The sequence below is a fragment of the Micropterus dolomieu genome, linkage group LG02 (assembly GCF_021292245.1).
Source record: "Micropterus dolomieu isolate WLL.071019.BEF.003 ecotype Adirondacks linkage group LG02, ASM2129224v1, whole genome shotgun sequence".
Classification (NCBI taxonomy): domain Eukaryota; kingdom Metazoa; phylum Chordata; class Actinopteri; order Centrarchiformes; family Centrarchidae; genus Micropterus; species Micropterus dolomieu.
Window position 1 is genome coordinate 19294 of NC_060151.1, and position 15028 is coordinate 34321.

Genomic DNA, 15028 nt, shown 5'->3' on the forward strand with positions numbered 1-15028 from the left:
ATGTTTAGCTTCTTCCATTTTCTAATGATTGCTCCAACAGTGGACCTTTTTTCACCAAGCTGCTTGGCAATTTCCCCGTAGCCCTTTCCAGCCTTGTGGAGGTGTACAATTTTGTCTCTAGTGTCTTTGGACAGCTCTTTGGTCTTGGCCATGTTAGTAGTTGGATTCTTACTGATTGTATGGGGTGGACAGGTGTCTTTATGCAGCTAACGACCTCAAACAGGTGCATCTAATTTAGGATAATAAATGGAGTGGAGGTGGACATTTTGAAGGCAGACTAACAGGTCTTTGAGAGTCAGAATTCTAGCTGATAGACAGGTGTTCAAATACTTATTTGCAGCTGTATCATAAAATAAATAGTTAAAAAATCATACATTGTGATTTCTGGATTTTTTTTTTTAGATTATGTCTCTCACAGTGGACATGCACCTACGATGACAATTTCAGACCCCTCCATGATTTCTAAGTGGGAGAACTTGCAAAATAGCAGGGTGTTCAAATACTTATTTTCCTCACTGTAGTGTTGCTGTGGTTAGAGGCACTGCCACATGTAGAAATGCCATTGCTTGTTTGGAAATATCATTGCCACTGAAGCAGGAAGTGACATGATGGCAGGTAAAGATCACTGCTGCAGATACAAATGTCATAAGTGCTGCTTACACAACAATGATTGGCTGTGGAGAAACTGGATGTCTGTCTGCAGTAAGAAGTGAGGGTGGCATCTTGGGAGATATGGTAGTTTGGAGCTGTTATAGTCATTGAACACTTTGTGGCACCTATATATATGCTTTGCCAAAAATGAGATCACAATTTGTACACAGTAGCAACTAAGAAGTAAATGATAATACCACTGATGTTAAACTGTTGCCTTACCTTCAATGATTCCCCACTTTGTTTTACGGCCAAGTACCTTGTTTCCATTCACCTGGTGCTCCTTGTCCGTTCCCACCACAGCAAAGGGAATGCTTTCCTGGACACACAGTATGAGCATGTCTCAGTCACGCTGCTTTCGATTCATTCATTATAACAGATCTACAGTATCAGAGGACTGTGAATACATTATTGCAGATGCTTATCTCTGCAAAGTAAAAACAATTATGTAAGGGTTGCATCATATGAGATCGTAGTTTTCTGACTATGGGTGTGACATTCAGTATGTAAAGTATTTTTCCTGAATTTTGGGCATAATCTGATTATATAAATGTCTTTGTAAACAAAAAGAGTTTCCATTTCAAGTTTTAGATCAGGAATTATGAGTCACCTATATTATATATTGACATTGTTCCCCCCCTCCCACTCGTTGTGTGCATTGTGTATGTACCTTGTTGCTTCCAAACTGAAATAATTAAGGTCTGGAACCTAGATGTTGACACAAGGTCCCTCTATAATAGAGGGCCAGAAGATAAGCTAGTGAACTTCAATGAGCAATATGAACCTAAACAAAGTCCAAACCGAATACATTGACAAAAAACCACAACTTTGATGCGATTGTATCTGATCTTTTGCTGGTCATGTCTTCACAAAGTTTTACACAATCTATATCTAGTATAGTGAAGAGTAATAGAAGACAGTGTCAATTCTTGCTGTGACATGACAGGAATTGAGAAGTTACCCTGATCCTGTCTTTGAGGATGCGTTCCTCTGGATCCTCGTCATATTCTTTCTGGGGGTAAACACAAATCCCATTGGCTGCCAAGTCTTGCCTTATCTGTCCAAGGATCAAAGGTTAAACAGGTCCAACGTGTCAGGTAAATTTTCTTTACAGGCAGGAAATGTGAGGGTATCAGGTGGTGTAGTGAGGGTTTACTCAAACAAAAAACAGATTTTGTTCATGCTGCACAATCAGAACATCCTCCGGAGGAAAAGAAAGTGATAAAGAAAACAAGTTTAGTTGTGCATGTGGATGTGTGTTTCATCACCCTCTCTTTGAACTCCTGTCTTTCCTCAATGGTGAGTGTGTCGGCTTTGGCGATGACAGGTACAATGCTCACTATCTTCCCCAACCTCTTCATGAACTCAACATCAATGGGACGTAACCTGTAAACAAATACCTCTTTTAACTTTTCGGAGCACTGATGAGCAATGAATGCCTTTGATGAGATGATTTGTCCTCTAGTGCCACCATAAGGTTTTGTGTTAAATGTCTCTACAACTACCACTGTGCCTAAGCCCCACAGAGCTTAGAGAGTTACACCCATAGGTGTAGCTCTGCCACTTTTTTGTCCAAGTGAAAAAAGCCTCTGTAGGAATTAATGAACGTAAATGCAATGATTGTTGGCGGTAGTTTCCTATGCAGTAATGACATGTGGCGAAAACTTTTACCTGATCTGAATAGTGTAACAGTCAACAGTCATGGTCACTTGTTCCAGCTCTAGTAATTGACAATGATGGTGGTGAGCACTAAACCCAAACTACAAGCTAAAGCAGCAGATAATATGATGTGCATCATGTGGGTCAAGCTTGTCAACCTCGTCTTTTGGGTGTTATTTCACTAATTTGAAGATCTCTACAGCTCACCAGCCAATGTCTTTTGTTTCAGCTTATCTGTCTGCACATCTACAACACTTGGTGTAACGTTACAGTGTGTGTGAATCACATTTAGACTCAAACTGGAAGTAAACATATTGACAGAAAAATTTTAAGGGATAGTCCAGTGAAATGTGTGAAATGCTCTAATTATGAATATACATGGTTAGTGAATTAAATATGTGACTTTAAAATCCGCCATCAATCCATGTGATGCTGAACCTGGCAGTGAATGAGTACTGACCTGTGTCCAGTGGGAGGGAGGAAGTAGATGCAGCAGTGGACTCTGCTGTCGAGAATTCTCCTCTTGCGGCTGACATGCAGCTCCTCTCTCAGGTATTTCTCATACTGTTCGTTGATGTATGTTACTATAGGCTCCCAGCTGTGGAGAGGAGCAGCAGGGAAGAGCTGCTCAATGACTTTAATATTCTGGTCATTTAAGGATAAGGTTGGCATTTAATCTTTATATTCCTGAATTCCCTAAATAGTTTTTTTTACTAGTTTACTTGTTAGTAGGATCAATTCATTGGCTTAGATCTTTTCATAGAGTTACTGTTGATATAAAGACAAATGTATATAATAATACATTGCACTGCTGGTTCATATCTGATGTAGTATCCTAGCAATTTTATTTATTTCCAAAGAGACCATGCATGTCAGATTAAATTGTGAGTAAATTATTGTAAAATATGCACAAGCCATCTCATATAAATTTGATGTACATTTCATACAGTGCTCACAATACAGTGCAGTCAGAAAGTATTAGGACAGAGTCAAGATTTTCATTCTGTACTCCTTCACATTGGATTTAAAATGGTAACTCAGAAAAAGTTTACAAAAAAGTGCTCACTTTTAGCTTTAGGTTGTTTGAGATATTTACATCCATACTAGGTGAAAATAATAATACTCACATACGTGATAGGACAATAATCAATAACATACAGACAAAACAACCAACAGCTGTCTCATTGAGTATATTACAGCAAACATAAAAAATGATGACTTTTCTGGGTTTCTGGAGGACAGAACCAACAAAACGCTCTCAAATGTCTCACTCTCCTAATTCTTTCTTTCATAAAGATAAGACTTATATAATAATATGTGTTTGAGTTATCTCACTTTGCATGTACTCGAAAACCCTCCGAGAGGCAAAAAGCTTCTTTTGGACACAAAAACCCGACAGACCCTTCTGTATCTGACAGTGGTGACCCATTGTTAGAGAGGCGAGTTTGTGACCGGGAGGGTGCCGGTCCAATCCCTGGAAAGTAAGTAAAACAAGCAGTACTTTCCCTCCCTTATTTACCACCACTGAGGTGCCCTTGACCAAGGCCCATAACTCCAACTGCTCATTGTACTGGGCAGCTTCCAGGTGTGAATGTGTAACGATGTATTTGTGATCAGGGTCTTCTTGCAAAGAGGTTGCTGTCAGTGAAGCTCCCTGAATAAATAAAATAAAAAATAAAATAAAATCTGCATGTTCTCTCAGACTGCTGTGATTACTAGGTGCATAATAACTATAAATGTCTTTTATGACTGGGTTTCTTCTTATAAAGACTATATTTCCCATTAACTCTGTTGCTTTCTGGTTTGGATTACAATAACTGAAATCACTTATACGCAGATACTTTTGTAGCCAGTATGGAAAGCACCATCTTCTTCTCTGCCTCTACCCTCCAGCCACTCACCAGTTCTCGTTGTTGATCTGGTCTCCAAATCCTGGAGTGTCGATCACTGTCAGCTTCATCTTCACTCCCTTCTCCTCAATCACTACACAGAGAAGGACGGGGGGAGTGTTACACACATGCCAATGCTTTATGCTTCGTCAATCATTAGAAAATGAAATCACAGAATCAGAATCAGATTTATTGCCAGGTATGTGTACACATACAATGAATTTGACTCTGGATTGTACATTGCTTACGATGTGCTTAGTTATACAATAATACAATAATAATAAAATCAAACACAGGCTACAGTATAGAGAACACAATATACACACTATAAACAAAAGCAATATATAGACAGAGATGAGCAGAGTGTAAAGGATGCAGGGGTGAATTATTATTACCATTATTGTTATTATTATTATTAGGTACATGTCAGAGGTGGATGTCATATACAGGTACACATACACATAAATGCATATATGTACACATGAACACAGTGCGATGGAGCACAGTGGAAAGGATGCTGGAATAAATAAGTATTATGTGCAGATGTTATATACTTGAGGTAGGTGGATTTGGTATACAGTTTGGACAATGTACAATATGAGAATATGAACCGTATGAAGAAATAGAGAATGATGAATAAATAATAAGTGGAAACCAGTAAACAGGTGGCTGATTAGCACAGGAATTGTTCCTGACACTGTGAGTCAGAGTCAGCTGTTCATCAGAGTGATGGCTTGCGGGAAGAAGTCTGAGTCTGTTGGTTTTGGTGTACAGTGCTCTGTAGGGCCTACGGCGACTATAGAAAAGTCCTGAATGGAGGGCAGGTTGGCACTGATGATCTTTTCTGCAGTCCTGACTGTCCGTTGTAGTCTGCACCTGTCCTTTTTGGTGGCAGATCCAACCTTCCTGATGCGCCTACCTGTGGCTCCGGTGCATCTCCAGCGGCGGTGCTCCCGGGTAGTGTCTCCAGGGATCCAGCGTTGGCTCAGGTGGCTCAGGTGAATACCTGCGTTGAGCTGAGATGGACTGGTGAGGTTAGCGCCTGCGTGGATGGTGGGCTGGATCTTAGGCGTGATTCACCGTGGAGGCAGCGGTTCACGTCCGCGGAGCGGCCATTGTCAACACTGAACTTGGTGGTGCTTCTGTGCGGCGCTTTAGTCCAGACGGTCCGGGGTTTCGCCGTGGTTCGTCAGGTGGACGTCCTGCAGCGACGAGAACGGCTCCCGCGTGTGAGCGACATGGCGGGGGGACCCAGCGGCGAAAGTCTTCACAAAGCCGGTGTGGCGAGCACCGCTAACACACTGTAAACAACGCACGCATAATCTGGGATCAAAAGGTCTCTTTGGCGGACATCTAAATATTCGAAGCTTAAAATCAAAAAGCGATCAAATTATCCACATGTTGACTGAATCAAATCTGGATTGTTTCTGCCTATCCGAAACTTGGCTGCATAAAAATTCCCCTACTGCTGCGCTTTTAGTTCTGGGGTATGTCTCCTACAGGAGAGATAGAGCTGACGCCAAAGGGGGAGGGGTAATGATCTATGTGAGAGATAACATACAGTGCAGTGAAATCCAGTGGAAAACCCCAATTGATTTAGAATGTGTTGGGTTAAATCTATCTCTTGCACCTCAGATGTCTTTGACATTAATAGTCTTATATCGACCACCATCTGCTAACATAGACTTTTATGATAAGTTCAAGGAAAAGTTAAAGCAGTGTGATTTTAAAAAGGAGGTTATAGTGATGGGCGATTTTAATCTACACTGGGACGATAACAGTACAAGAAAAAACTGCAGCAAATTATGGATGGATTTAATCTTGTACAGATGCTTAAAGGACGTTGAAGTCTCCCAGCAGAACTATGGAGTCCCCTACAGGAGCCCCACACAGAACTCCATTCAGGGTCTCCAAGAAGGCCGAATAGTCTGAACTGCTTTTTGGTGCATATGCACAAACAACAGTCAGAGATTTCCCCCCCACTACCCGAAGGCGTAGGGAGGCCACGTTGCTTTTTCCAGCTGTGCCCGGCCGGGCTCCGTGGCAAACCTGGCCACCAGGCGCTCGCCGGCAAGCCCTCCCTCTGGGCCTGGCTCCAGACGGGGGCCCCGGGCTTCCTCCGGGCAGGGTCTCTCCTCCTCTTCCTCGTTTTTTCACCAGGTGTCTTTATGAACCATTCTCAGTCTGGCCCCTCACCTGGAACCACTTTGCCTTGGGAGACCCTACCAGGAGCACTAGGCTCCAGACAACACAGCCTCCAGGCTCACCGGGGCACGCAAACCTCTCCACCACAATAAGGTGATGGTTCCCGGAAAGGTTGGGGAAATACAAGGTCAAATGACTATTCTAACAAATATCTATGCTCCAAATGGAGATGAACCACAGTTCTTCATTGACTCTGAGGCCAAATTGCTGCAGGCGGGAGATTATAATGCTATTATTGATGGGGATTTTAATTTGGTAATGGATTCTATCCTTGATCGTAGTAGTAATATCCCTATTAGAGTTTCTAAGGCATTGTAGGCACTGAGACGTCTGACTGAGGCTTTGGGTTGTATAGATGTGTGGAGGATTCTAAATCCAAGAGTAAGATAATAGTAAAGATTTTCTTCTCATCTCACAGAACCTCCTACAATCTGTAATGTCCTGATCGGGGCATTCTAGTTTTAGACCACGCTTTAGTTAACCTGGATCTAGTGCCCTTCAGTGACACCAAGTTCAGTGTGACTTCAGACCAAGATGGAGATTTAATTCATCTCTTCTACAGAAATCTGAGTTTATCAGTGGCGCTAAGAAACCAACTCAATATGTATATTGAGTTAAATGATGAGGGATTGTCACAACTTAACTTAAATACGAGTACAATTGTATACTGTCACAGAAAGTAGAGTTCTCGCTCTTCAGAATGAGGCAAAAATACTATGAATCAGTGGATATGTTAAGATATAATATGTTAAGAGAGTTCTATAGGAATCTTTATATGGCCACCTCTGAACATAGTGACGAGGATATGGAAACATTTTCCCAAAGATTTAATCTTCCTTGATTGTCTGAATCACAAAAGGAGGATCTTGACCTTCTGATAATCAGAAGAAATTACTGGGGTAATTAGAGGACTGCCAATTAGAAAGGCCTTGGGACGAGATGGCTTCACAGCTGAATTTTTGTAAATACTATTCCACTGAACTGACACCTAAATAAATTAATAAATAAAGAGTAATTTATCTGACGTTTTTACCAAAGTGACTTACAATTGCTATATGTCAGAGGTCATACGCCTCTGGAGCAACTAGGGGTTGGGGTTAGGGGTTAGGGGTGTCTTGCTCAGGGAGCAGACACTTTACCCCTAGTTGCCCCTAGACACCTCTACTACTTAATATATACAACGAATCCCTGGTTAAGGGAGAGTTACCTTCTACTCTGTCAAAAGCTCTAATAACTCTTGTTCTTAAAAAGGATAAATATCTGAGGGATGGGGAGGGGGGGTGTATGGTGCGAGGAAGATAATGAGTCTGTGTTTGTAAGACAATAATTTTTAATCCAATTTAGGTTGATTCGGTAACATTTATCCGGATCAGTGTCCTTCAATCGCTCTCATCCTCAGCGTCATTCGTGCATCCAGTTCATGTAGTGATCTTGACATTTCTTCTAATTTTATTGTCAGACCAGTGGTTACTCTCAGCAGCTCACCAGACTGCGCCCCGATGGTGTCAATCCTCCTCTGTGCTTCCACAAGCCGGCCTGAGATGTTACGAAACAGTTCACCATCAGCCCTTTGATGTAAAACCTTCAGCTTTTTGTTTGCCCCATTTAAGCACTCTTTAAGTTCCCCAGACAGCTTTTGGGTAAATTTGCTGGCGGCTGTCTTACCAATTTTACGATATATTAGGGAGATTCCAAGCCCAATAATCAGGAAGCCCACTAACAAAATTCCAATTATCCATAAATCTTCAATGTCCTCCACAGATAAAACATCCAAGCAAACTGCTTGCCAGGTCTCCCACGAGTCGTGAGTGTAGCCTGCAGCGAATGTTCCACTGGGACAGTTCGGCTCACCCGGTGAAGCACGTCTCTGGGTGAAAATCTTGTCAATAGCGCTGAGTGACGAGTTGATTAATTCCATTTTGGTGGTTTCAGGAGAACAGCAGGCAGGTGGTCAAAAGGGAAAGTTTCCACACGACCAAAGTAGACAGAAAATAGGAGCAAGCCAAGATAAGGGGGGAGAGTAGGAAAAGCACGACTGCTCTCTACAGTAGCAGGAAGTAGAAGAAGCAACAAAGCCAAGGCTCAGTACAGACAACTGGCCATCACCAAGATGGACTAGAGTATGCCAGGCATGCAGAGAGGCTTAAGTTGGTGACACATGTAGACACTGCTGACGCTGTGGGCAGGAAGGCCATCTTTCTCGTGGCTGCAGACAGAACAGATTCATGCAGGGTAACAGGAAGGGGCTGCTGAGCCGGGACCCACAGTTGCCCATCCACTTCCCAGGTCCCATGTTAATGCTGTCTTCCTGCTACACTACATCACCTCCACAAGAACCACCAGGTGATCACACATATTTCCGCGCGTAGCTGATACTATCTGTTCCGTAGGCAGGTTATAGGATACGGAGGGAGAGGAGCAAGCTCATCAGACGTTTCCTAAAAATAAACATTGTTCACGAGTTCCGTATCTCGAGTCCAAGTCGAGTCTGAAGTCTTTTGAGGACGAGTCTCAAGTCAAGTCTCAAGTCACTGTGTGTGCAACTTAAGTCGGACTCGAGTCCAAGTCTCAAACTCGAGTCCCCATCTCTGTTGGGAACAGGGCCTTTGGTTGCATTAGGTGTAAATGGGAGTGAAATCCCATATATTGGATAGATTGAAACAGAGTTTGATTTGGACTTTGACACTCTGCTAGTCCCCATGTTAGTATCCAGAGATACCAACATTGCAGAACAACCTACCATTGGATGCAATGTGATTGAAGAAGTAGTTGGTAAGTTGGGCACACAGCAGCCAAAGCACGAAAAATTCAGAAGATCAGCAGAATGTTCTCAGTGTCAGCGAAAACAGCTAAATCAATGCTAAAGTTGCTACAGACACCAGATTCAAACCAAAGTGTGGGGAGAGCACAGAAAGGGAAGAGGGGAGTACGCCTGGCCATTGAACAGATAACAATCACATATGTTCGTGCACATGTTGGAGCCCAGTTTGCAGTGCAAAGTCTGTTATTTGTTCCAGATGTACCACAGATCCAGGATATACTGGACTCCCTGCATGGCAGCTCCCACTTTTCAGTTTTGGATCAAGGCAAAGCATATCACCAGCGGTTCCTAGACCCTGAAAGTCGCTCTCTCACAGCCTTTATATCACCTTGAGGCCTGTACCAGTGGAACCGCATAACATTTGGCCTCAGCTCAGCGCCAGCAGAGTTCCAAAGGAGTATGGGGGACTGTCTGAGGGGACTTTGTGATGTCACCTGCCAGCCATACTTAGATGACAACCTAGTCCACTCTCCTTCAGTCATGTGGACCACATCTGGGCTATCCTGCAGAGATATCAAAACCATGATGTCAAATTGAGTCCACAGAAATGTGATGTCTTCAAGTGGAAAGTTTGCTGTTACGGGTGGATGGTATCAGAAGAGGGGTATACTATGGACCCAGCCGAGATAGCTACTGTCCTAGCTCTCAAAGAACCATTCGCAGTAGACGAGCTGAGCAGAGTTATTGGTTTCCTCTCCTACTATAGGGCTTACATCCCAAACTTCTCTAAGGCGGTGAGTACTAAGCAGAGGGGCCAGCCATCACCCCTGACACCCATTAGTTGGACCCAGACCCATCAAGATGGTTTAAATAGGTTGATTGACTGTCTAACGGAACCACCTATTTTAGGCTATCCTGATTTTGCAGAGCCTTTCATACTCCATTGTGATGGTTCATAAGAGGACTTGGGGCTGTGTTAGAAAAAAGCAGGCAAGATAAAAATGATTGCAAATGGTTCACGAACATTAACACCACATGAGAAAAATTATCATACGCATTCAAGAAAGCTGGAGTTTCTGGCCTTGAAATGGTCAATTTGTGAAAGGTTTCGGGACTATCTTCATTATGCCCCCCTATTTTGCACCCTCACCTACATAGGTGAGGGGGCAAAACTGAACCCAACAGGTCACAGGTGGGTGGGTGAGTTAGCCGACTTCCACTTCATGATCAGATACCGACCAGGCAAGAGGAATGCAGACTCCGATGGCCTATCCAGGCTACCTCTCAACATCGACAGCGGAGGTGAGACAGGATGCAATCAGGGCTACTGTGGAGAGTGCAATGTTGTAGAAGGATACTGTCAGGATACTGTTGAGACAGTGGAGCAGACTGCAGATGAATGAGGATGGAGTCCTATACAAGAGGGCCAATGGCAGAGATCAGCTGCTCCTCCCCAAAGAACACCACAACAATGAAATCAGAGAACTGCATCAAGGAATGGGACATTTGGGGGTAGAAAGAACACTGGGGCTAATTAGAGATGGGTTCTGCTGGCTTCAAATGCAAAGTGATGTGGAGCACTTTGTGATGCATGCCTTCGAATGCCTGAAGAGGAAACGGCCAAGCAAGACAACTAGAGCCCCACTGACTTTCATCATACTACCTAGATGGGTTTTTTACTGTTAGATCATGAACTTCCTACTTAAAGCTGGATATCGTTATTTTCAGAATTTTATTGGCTACACGAAGTGCCAGTCATTGTCCCTGCTTGCAACTGGCTCGGCCTACCCAGGAAATAATAGAGGTTGGTCCTTCCTTACAGTGCGGGTTCTCGTTGACTGTTGAAGGCTGTGAAAGGGACATGTGAGCTCCTATTGGGTCGGATTTGGTGTCACTCGAAAGGTCAGAGTTCAGCGGCTAATTTGAATACAAGCTATTGTAGTTGTTTACATTCAAATCGGCGTTATTTACAGTTATAATGACATACGAGCCACATCTGCCGGCAAATATGAAACGATGCAGCAGCAGTCTCTGGGGATTTATTGATGGAATAATATGTTTTGGACTAAATATTTTTACTGGATTGGATCATTTGGACCTTTGACAACGTAACAAGACCGCTTTTGTTGGAATATAATCGATCGGTGGATTACTATGAGGCTTCATAGGTGAGTCGCGTCAATTTTGCTTGTACTGGTTGGTTTGACAGAAGCGGCGATTGTAACCGCTGTGGTGATTGTATCTTGAAATGGTTTGCATTGGTCGAATCACCAGGATTTTAGCTTTCAAATGGTGTGTCATATGAGTATGAAGTTAACATAGCAGCTGTGTGCAAATACCGAAATACCAGGACCTGACGGTGTCACGCCGTGTGCCTGCCTGCTTTGTTTAGTTTATTCTCAGTGTTATTTTAGTCTTTTCTGTATCTATTATTTAGTCTGTCTTAGGTTTCAGCTTTGTCTTTAGTTTTGGGTTCAGTATGGCCAGTGTTTTTTCCACTGCCTGCGTGATGGTGATCTGTGTTAGCCAGTCCACTCTGTTTCCCTGTTGGTTATTTGTGATCTGTCTGCTTTTGTTCTGTGTTTTGAGTTCCAGTTAGATTCTTGCCTTGTGTTTTGCAACCTGTTAGTGTCTGTCTGTTTTCCCCTGCTGTCTCTCTGCCTGCCTGTGTCTCGTTAGTCTCATCTCTGTCACCTGTGTTGCCCCTACCCTGCTCGTTAACCCTGTGTATATATGTTTGCTGTTTCTGTTCAGTCGCTGTCTGGTCATTGCAGTGTGTTGTGGTTGCGGTTTGTCTTGTCTGCCTGTTTCCAGCCTGAACTTCATTTGTTCTGTGGATTAAGGATCACACCCGTTGTAGATTTTCTGTTCGATTTTGGTTTACTTTGGACTCACACACCATTCACGTGTAAGTATGCTCGCTTTTAGTTGCCTTAATAAATCATTGAACTGAACCTGTCAGCCTTGTGTGCATTTGGGTCCTCCAACCTGTTCAACCATCCCCGCCTAACAGACGGCCCGTGGGAATGTTAAGAGGTTAATTGGCTTCTTTATGGTTCTGCTCGAGGTTTCTGCCTCTTAAAAGGAATTTTTTCCTTGCCTCTGTCGCCTAGTGCTTGCTCTTGGTGGGAACTGTTGGGCTTCTGTAAATAGCATCATAGAGTACGGTCTAGACCTGCTCTTTTATGAAAAGAGCTGTGAGATAACTGTTGTTGTGATTTGGCGCTATATAAATAAAATTGAATTACTTTTCGTGTAGACGCTCTGACAGACCGTGTTTCAGTTTGCGGCGTGCACGGACACAGAACAGCGGTAAAGGGAGCCGTTGTTTGTGAGAAGCATTCGGTAGGCTAGTAGCAGCTAAATCTGGAGTGCACACATATTCGAATCTGTATGGTAAATTTAGTTTTAACGGAGCAGAGCGAACTGACGGGCAGGGTTAGACTTTGTTCTGTCAGTTTCTCTCTTTAGAAAGACAAGTGTTGCAGTCTGAGAGTCTTATCTGAAGAGAGGCTATCAAATCTCAATAGTATGTGATGCAAGCACACAACCTAATTTATCAAATTACATCGGACTTTGTGAAATTAGCACAAAAACACGTCACAATGTCCGGTTTTCAAAATAAGGTGTTAACACAACGTATATACAATATGAAAATAAGATTAATTGGATTATATTCACAGGAAGGATAAAACCTATTACATGTGTCTACTAGTACACTGAAATACCTTACTTTCTGATAGGAAGTCTTCGTGAGGTGCTATAAAACACATTTCTCCTTACATTCTGATTTTGAGTTGCGGACAACTAGGACCACATGAATTAAAAAATGAAACATTTCACTGCCCAAGTCAGCTATAACACAGGGATTGTTAATTAGGCTACATACTGTACAGTATTTTTGGACAGACATCCTGGAGTTCATTGACAGTCTACAATGAATGAACATTCCATAGTGATCATCAACAGATGGTTTACCATTTATCAGTTCACCCTCAAAGACACTTTTGGATGTAAAAGCAACTACTTTAACATTAATGAGAACTAAACTGACTCTCAATCATCTGATTCAGTTGTCACATTTTGTTTAGATACAGCTAATCAGAATAAAGAGCAGTGGCTCTGGGCTGAAAATGTGCTATTATTAAAATGATTAGACATAAAAGAACAGTAGCCTACATTAAATCATTTCGACTGTTAAAGTGCAAAGTTAAAGTTGAATTTTCACCCTGAATGGCGTCTTTGTTGAAACAGCAGCTGATAGTAGCAACGAGCTGCTCCGTGTAGAGCATTTACCATAAAGACTCGAATACGAGTGCACTCCAGATTAAGCTGTGGCTAGCTGACCATGTGGTTCTCACAAACAGCAGCTCTTTCCCGTAGTTCTGTCTGTGTAAGTTGCTAAATGAAAACTCTGTAGGTCAGAGCGTCCCCGTGGAGAAAGAATGATGTGACTGGTAGTATTATCTTCAAATGGAGTTCCTAAACACATATCAGTTCACTGAAGGAAGCCATCTGACTGTGTGAAGAGCAAGCTTGTTTATGTGTGCAGGTAGAGTCAAGCTCTGTCTTCTGACTGATCCACCAATAAGGGAGAAGTTCACCTCTTGAGCCACAGCCCCTCCTCATTTGCATAATGAGGCAGAAATGCATAGAGAAATGTAAAAAGGACAGGCAGAAATAAATACCGTTGGGAAAATAAATAGGGTAGAAAAAGCAAAGGAAGAATAAAACAGACAAAAATATTAAAGCACACACAGAAATAAATACATTTAAAATAGAAGTAATTAATAAAGTTGAAGATTATAACGGACAATAAATAAGGTAATTATAACAAAGGTGAATAAATAAAGAAGCTAATTAAAAGAGATATGTACATTTATGTCCCATTGTATAATTTAATTAAAGCTGCAAGCAGCGTTGGGCGGGCCCTCGCACTTGTAAGCGCATCCGCGTGTGAGCCGGCCGAGTTGCATATTCTGGAGCTCTGCCGGTGCGGCTGTGAATTTGCTACGCGGTTATGACGCTGCATGAAGGTGTTATATGTCACTTCCTGTGTCCCCTATGTGGAGCTACATAGCACTTGCCGCTATGAATATAAATCGGTATTGACGTGTAGATGTCTGCGGGGTGGGAGAGTTATCAAGCACGTAAAGTTTGTTTCAGATGTGAGCATGTACACTGAACAATAACGTACCCAAACAATAAATCCCTGCCTTGTTGTTTATGTGTACATACAGAGGAAGAATGTGAGAACAGCACACATTTCATCGTTACTGTGTGTTCGAGCATGGGAGAACAGTGGATACTTTTAATACAGCCCACACCCCTAATACTTTGTAACTATAACAAGTAGAGAACAGAAGAAAAAGATGTTCTTTCTTTACAACTGTCTGCATAGCTTATTCATATTGTGTAATGAATGAAAATAAATAGGCCTACTAGGCTCCTCTCTACTTTGACATTTAAGATTAGCTTGTTTGATCCACCTTCATACACATGTGACATTACTGTACAACTTGAGAAAGGTGAGTTGTTTTCTGCTCCAGCCTGCCTAAAAGAAAAGCGATTTTGGGATTAAATGGACTTTATTAGCTGCTGCAGTGCAGGATGAACTCAGAATAGACCCATTTCTCACCTTATTATTCTAAATCATGCAACGAAGAAGAAGAAATGCATAATAAATCCTAGGACAAAATCTGTCCACAGCATGTAGTCTGATGAACCAGACTTGTGTTATAGCTGACTTGGGCAGTGAAATGTTTAATTTTTTTAATTCATGTGGTCATAGTTGTCCACAACTCAAATCAGAATATAAGAAGAAATGTTTTATACCACCTCAAGAAGGCTTCCTATCAGAAAG

The 15028-nt window shown here is 42.4% G+C and overlaps 1 protein-coding gene across 5 annotated transcripts in view; it reads right to left on the bottom strand.

The window, feature by feature from the left end:
• Positions 1 to 15028, bottom strand: part of sept12 (septin 12) — a 97955-nt gene that overhangs the window by 5938 nt on the left and 76989 nt on the right. For 4 of the 5 annotated variants that reach the window (XM_046074978.1, XM_046074967.1, XM_046074985.1 and 1 more), the window contains 5 exons: positions 4212 to 4293; positions 2771 to 2908; positions 1920 to 2037; positions 1613 to 1708; positions 874 to 970 (listed from right to left, as the gene is read on the bottom strand). In XM_046074978.1, the coding sequence (XP_045930934.1) occupies positions 874 to 970; positions 1613 to 1708; positions 1920 to 2037; positions 2771 to 2908; positions 4212 to 4293 (531 nt within the window). The remainder of the gene's footprint in view (positions 1 to 873; positions 971 to 1612; positions 1709 to 1919; positions 2038 to 2770; positions 2909 to 4211; positions 4294 to 15028) is intronic. The other variant, XM_046074972.1, reaches the window with a different exon arrangement.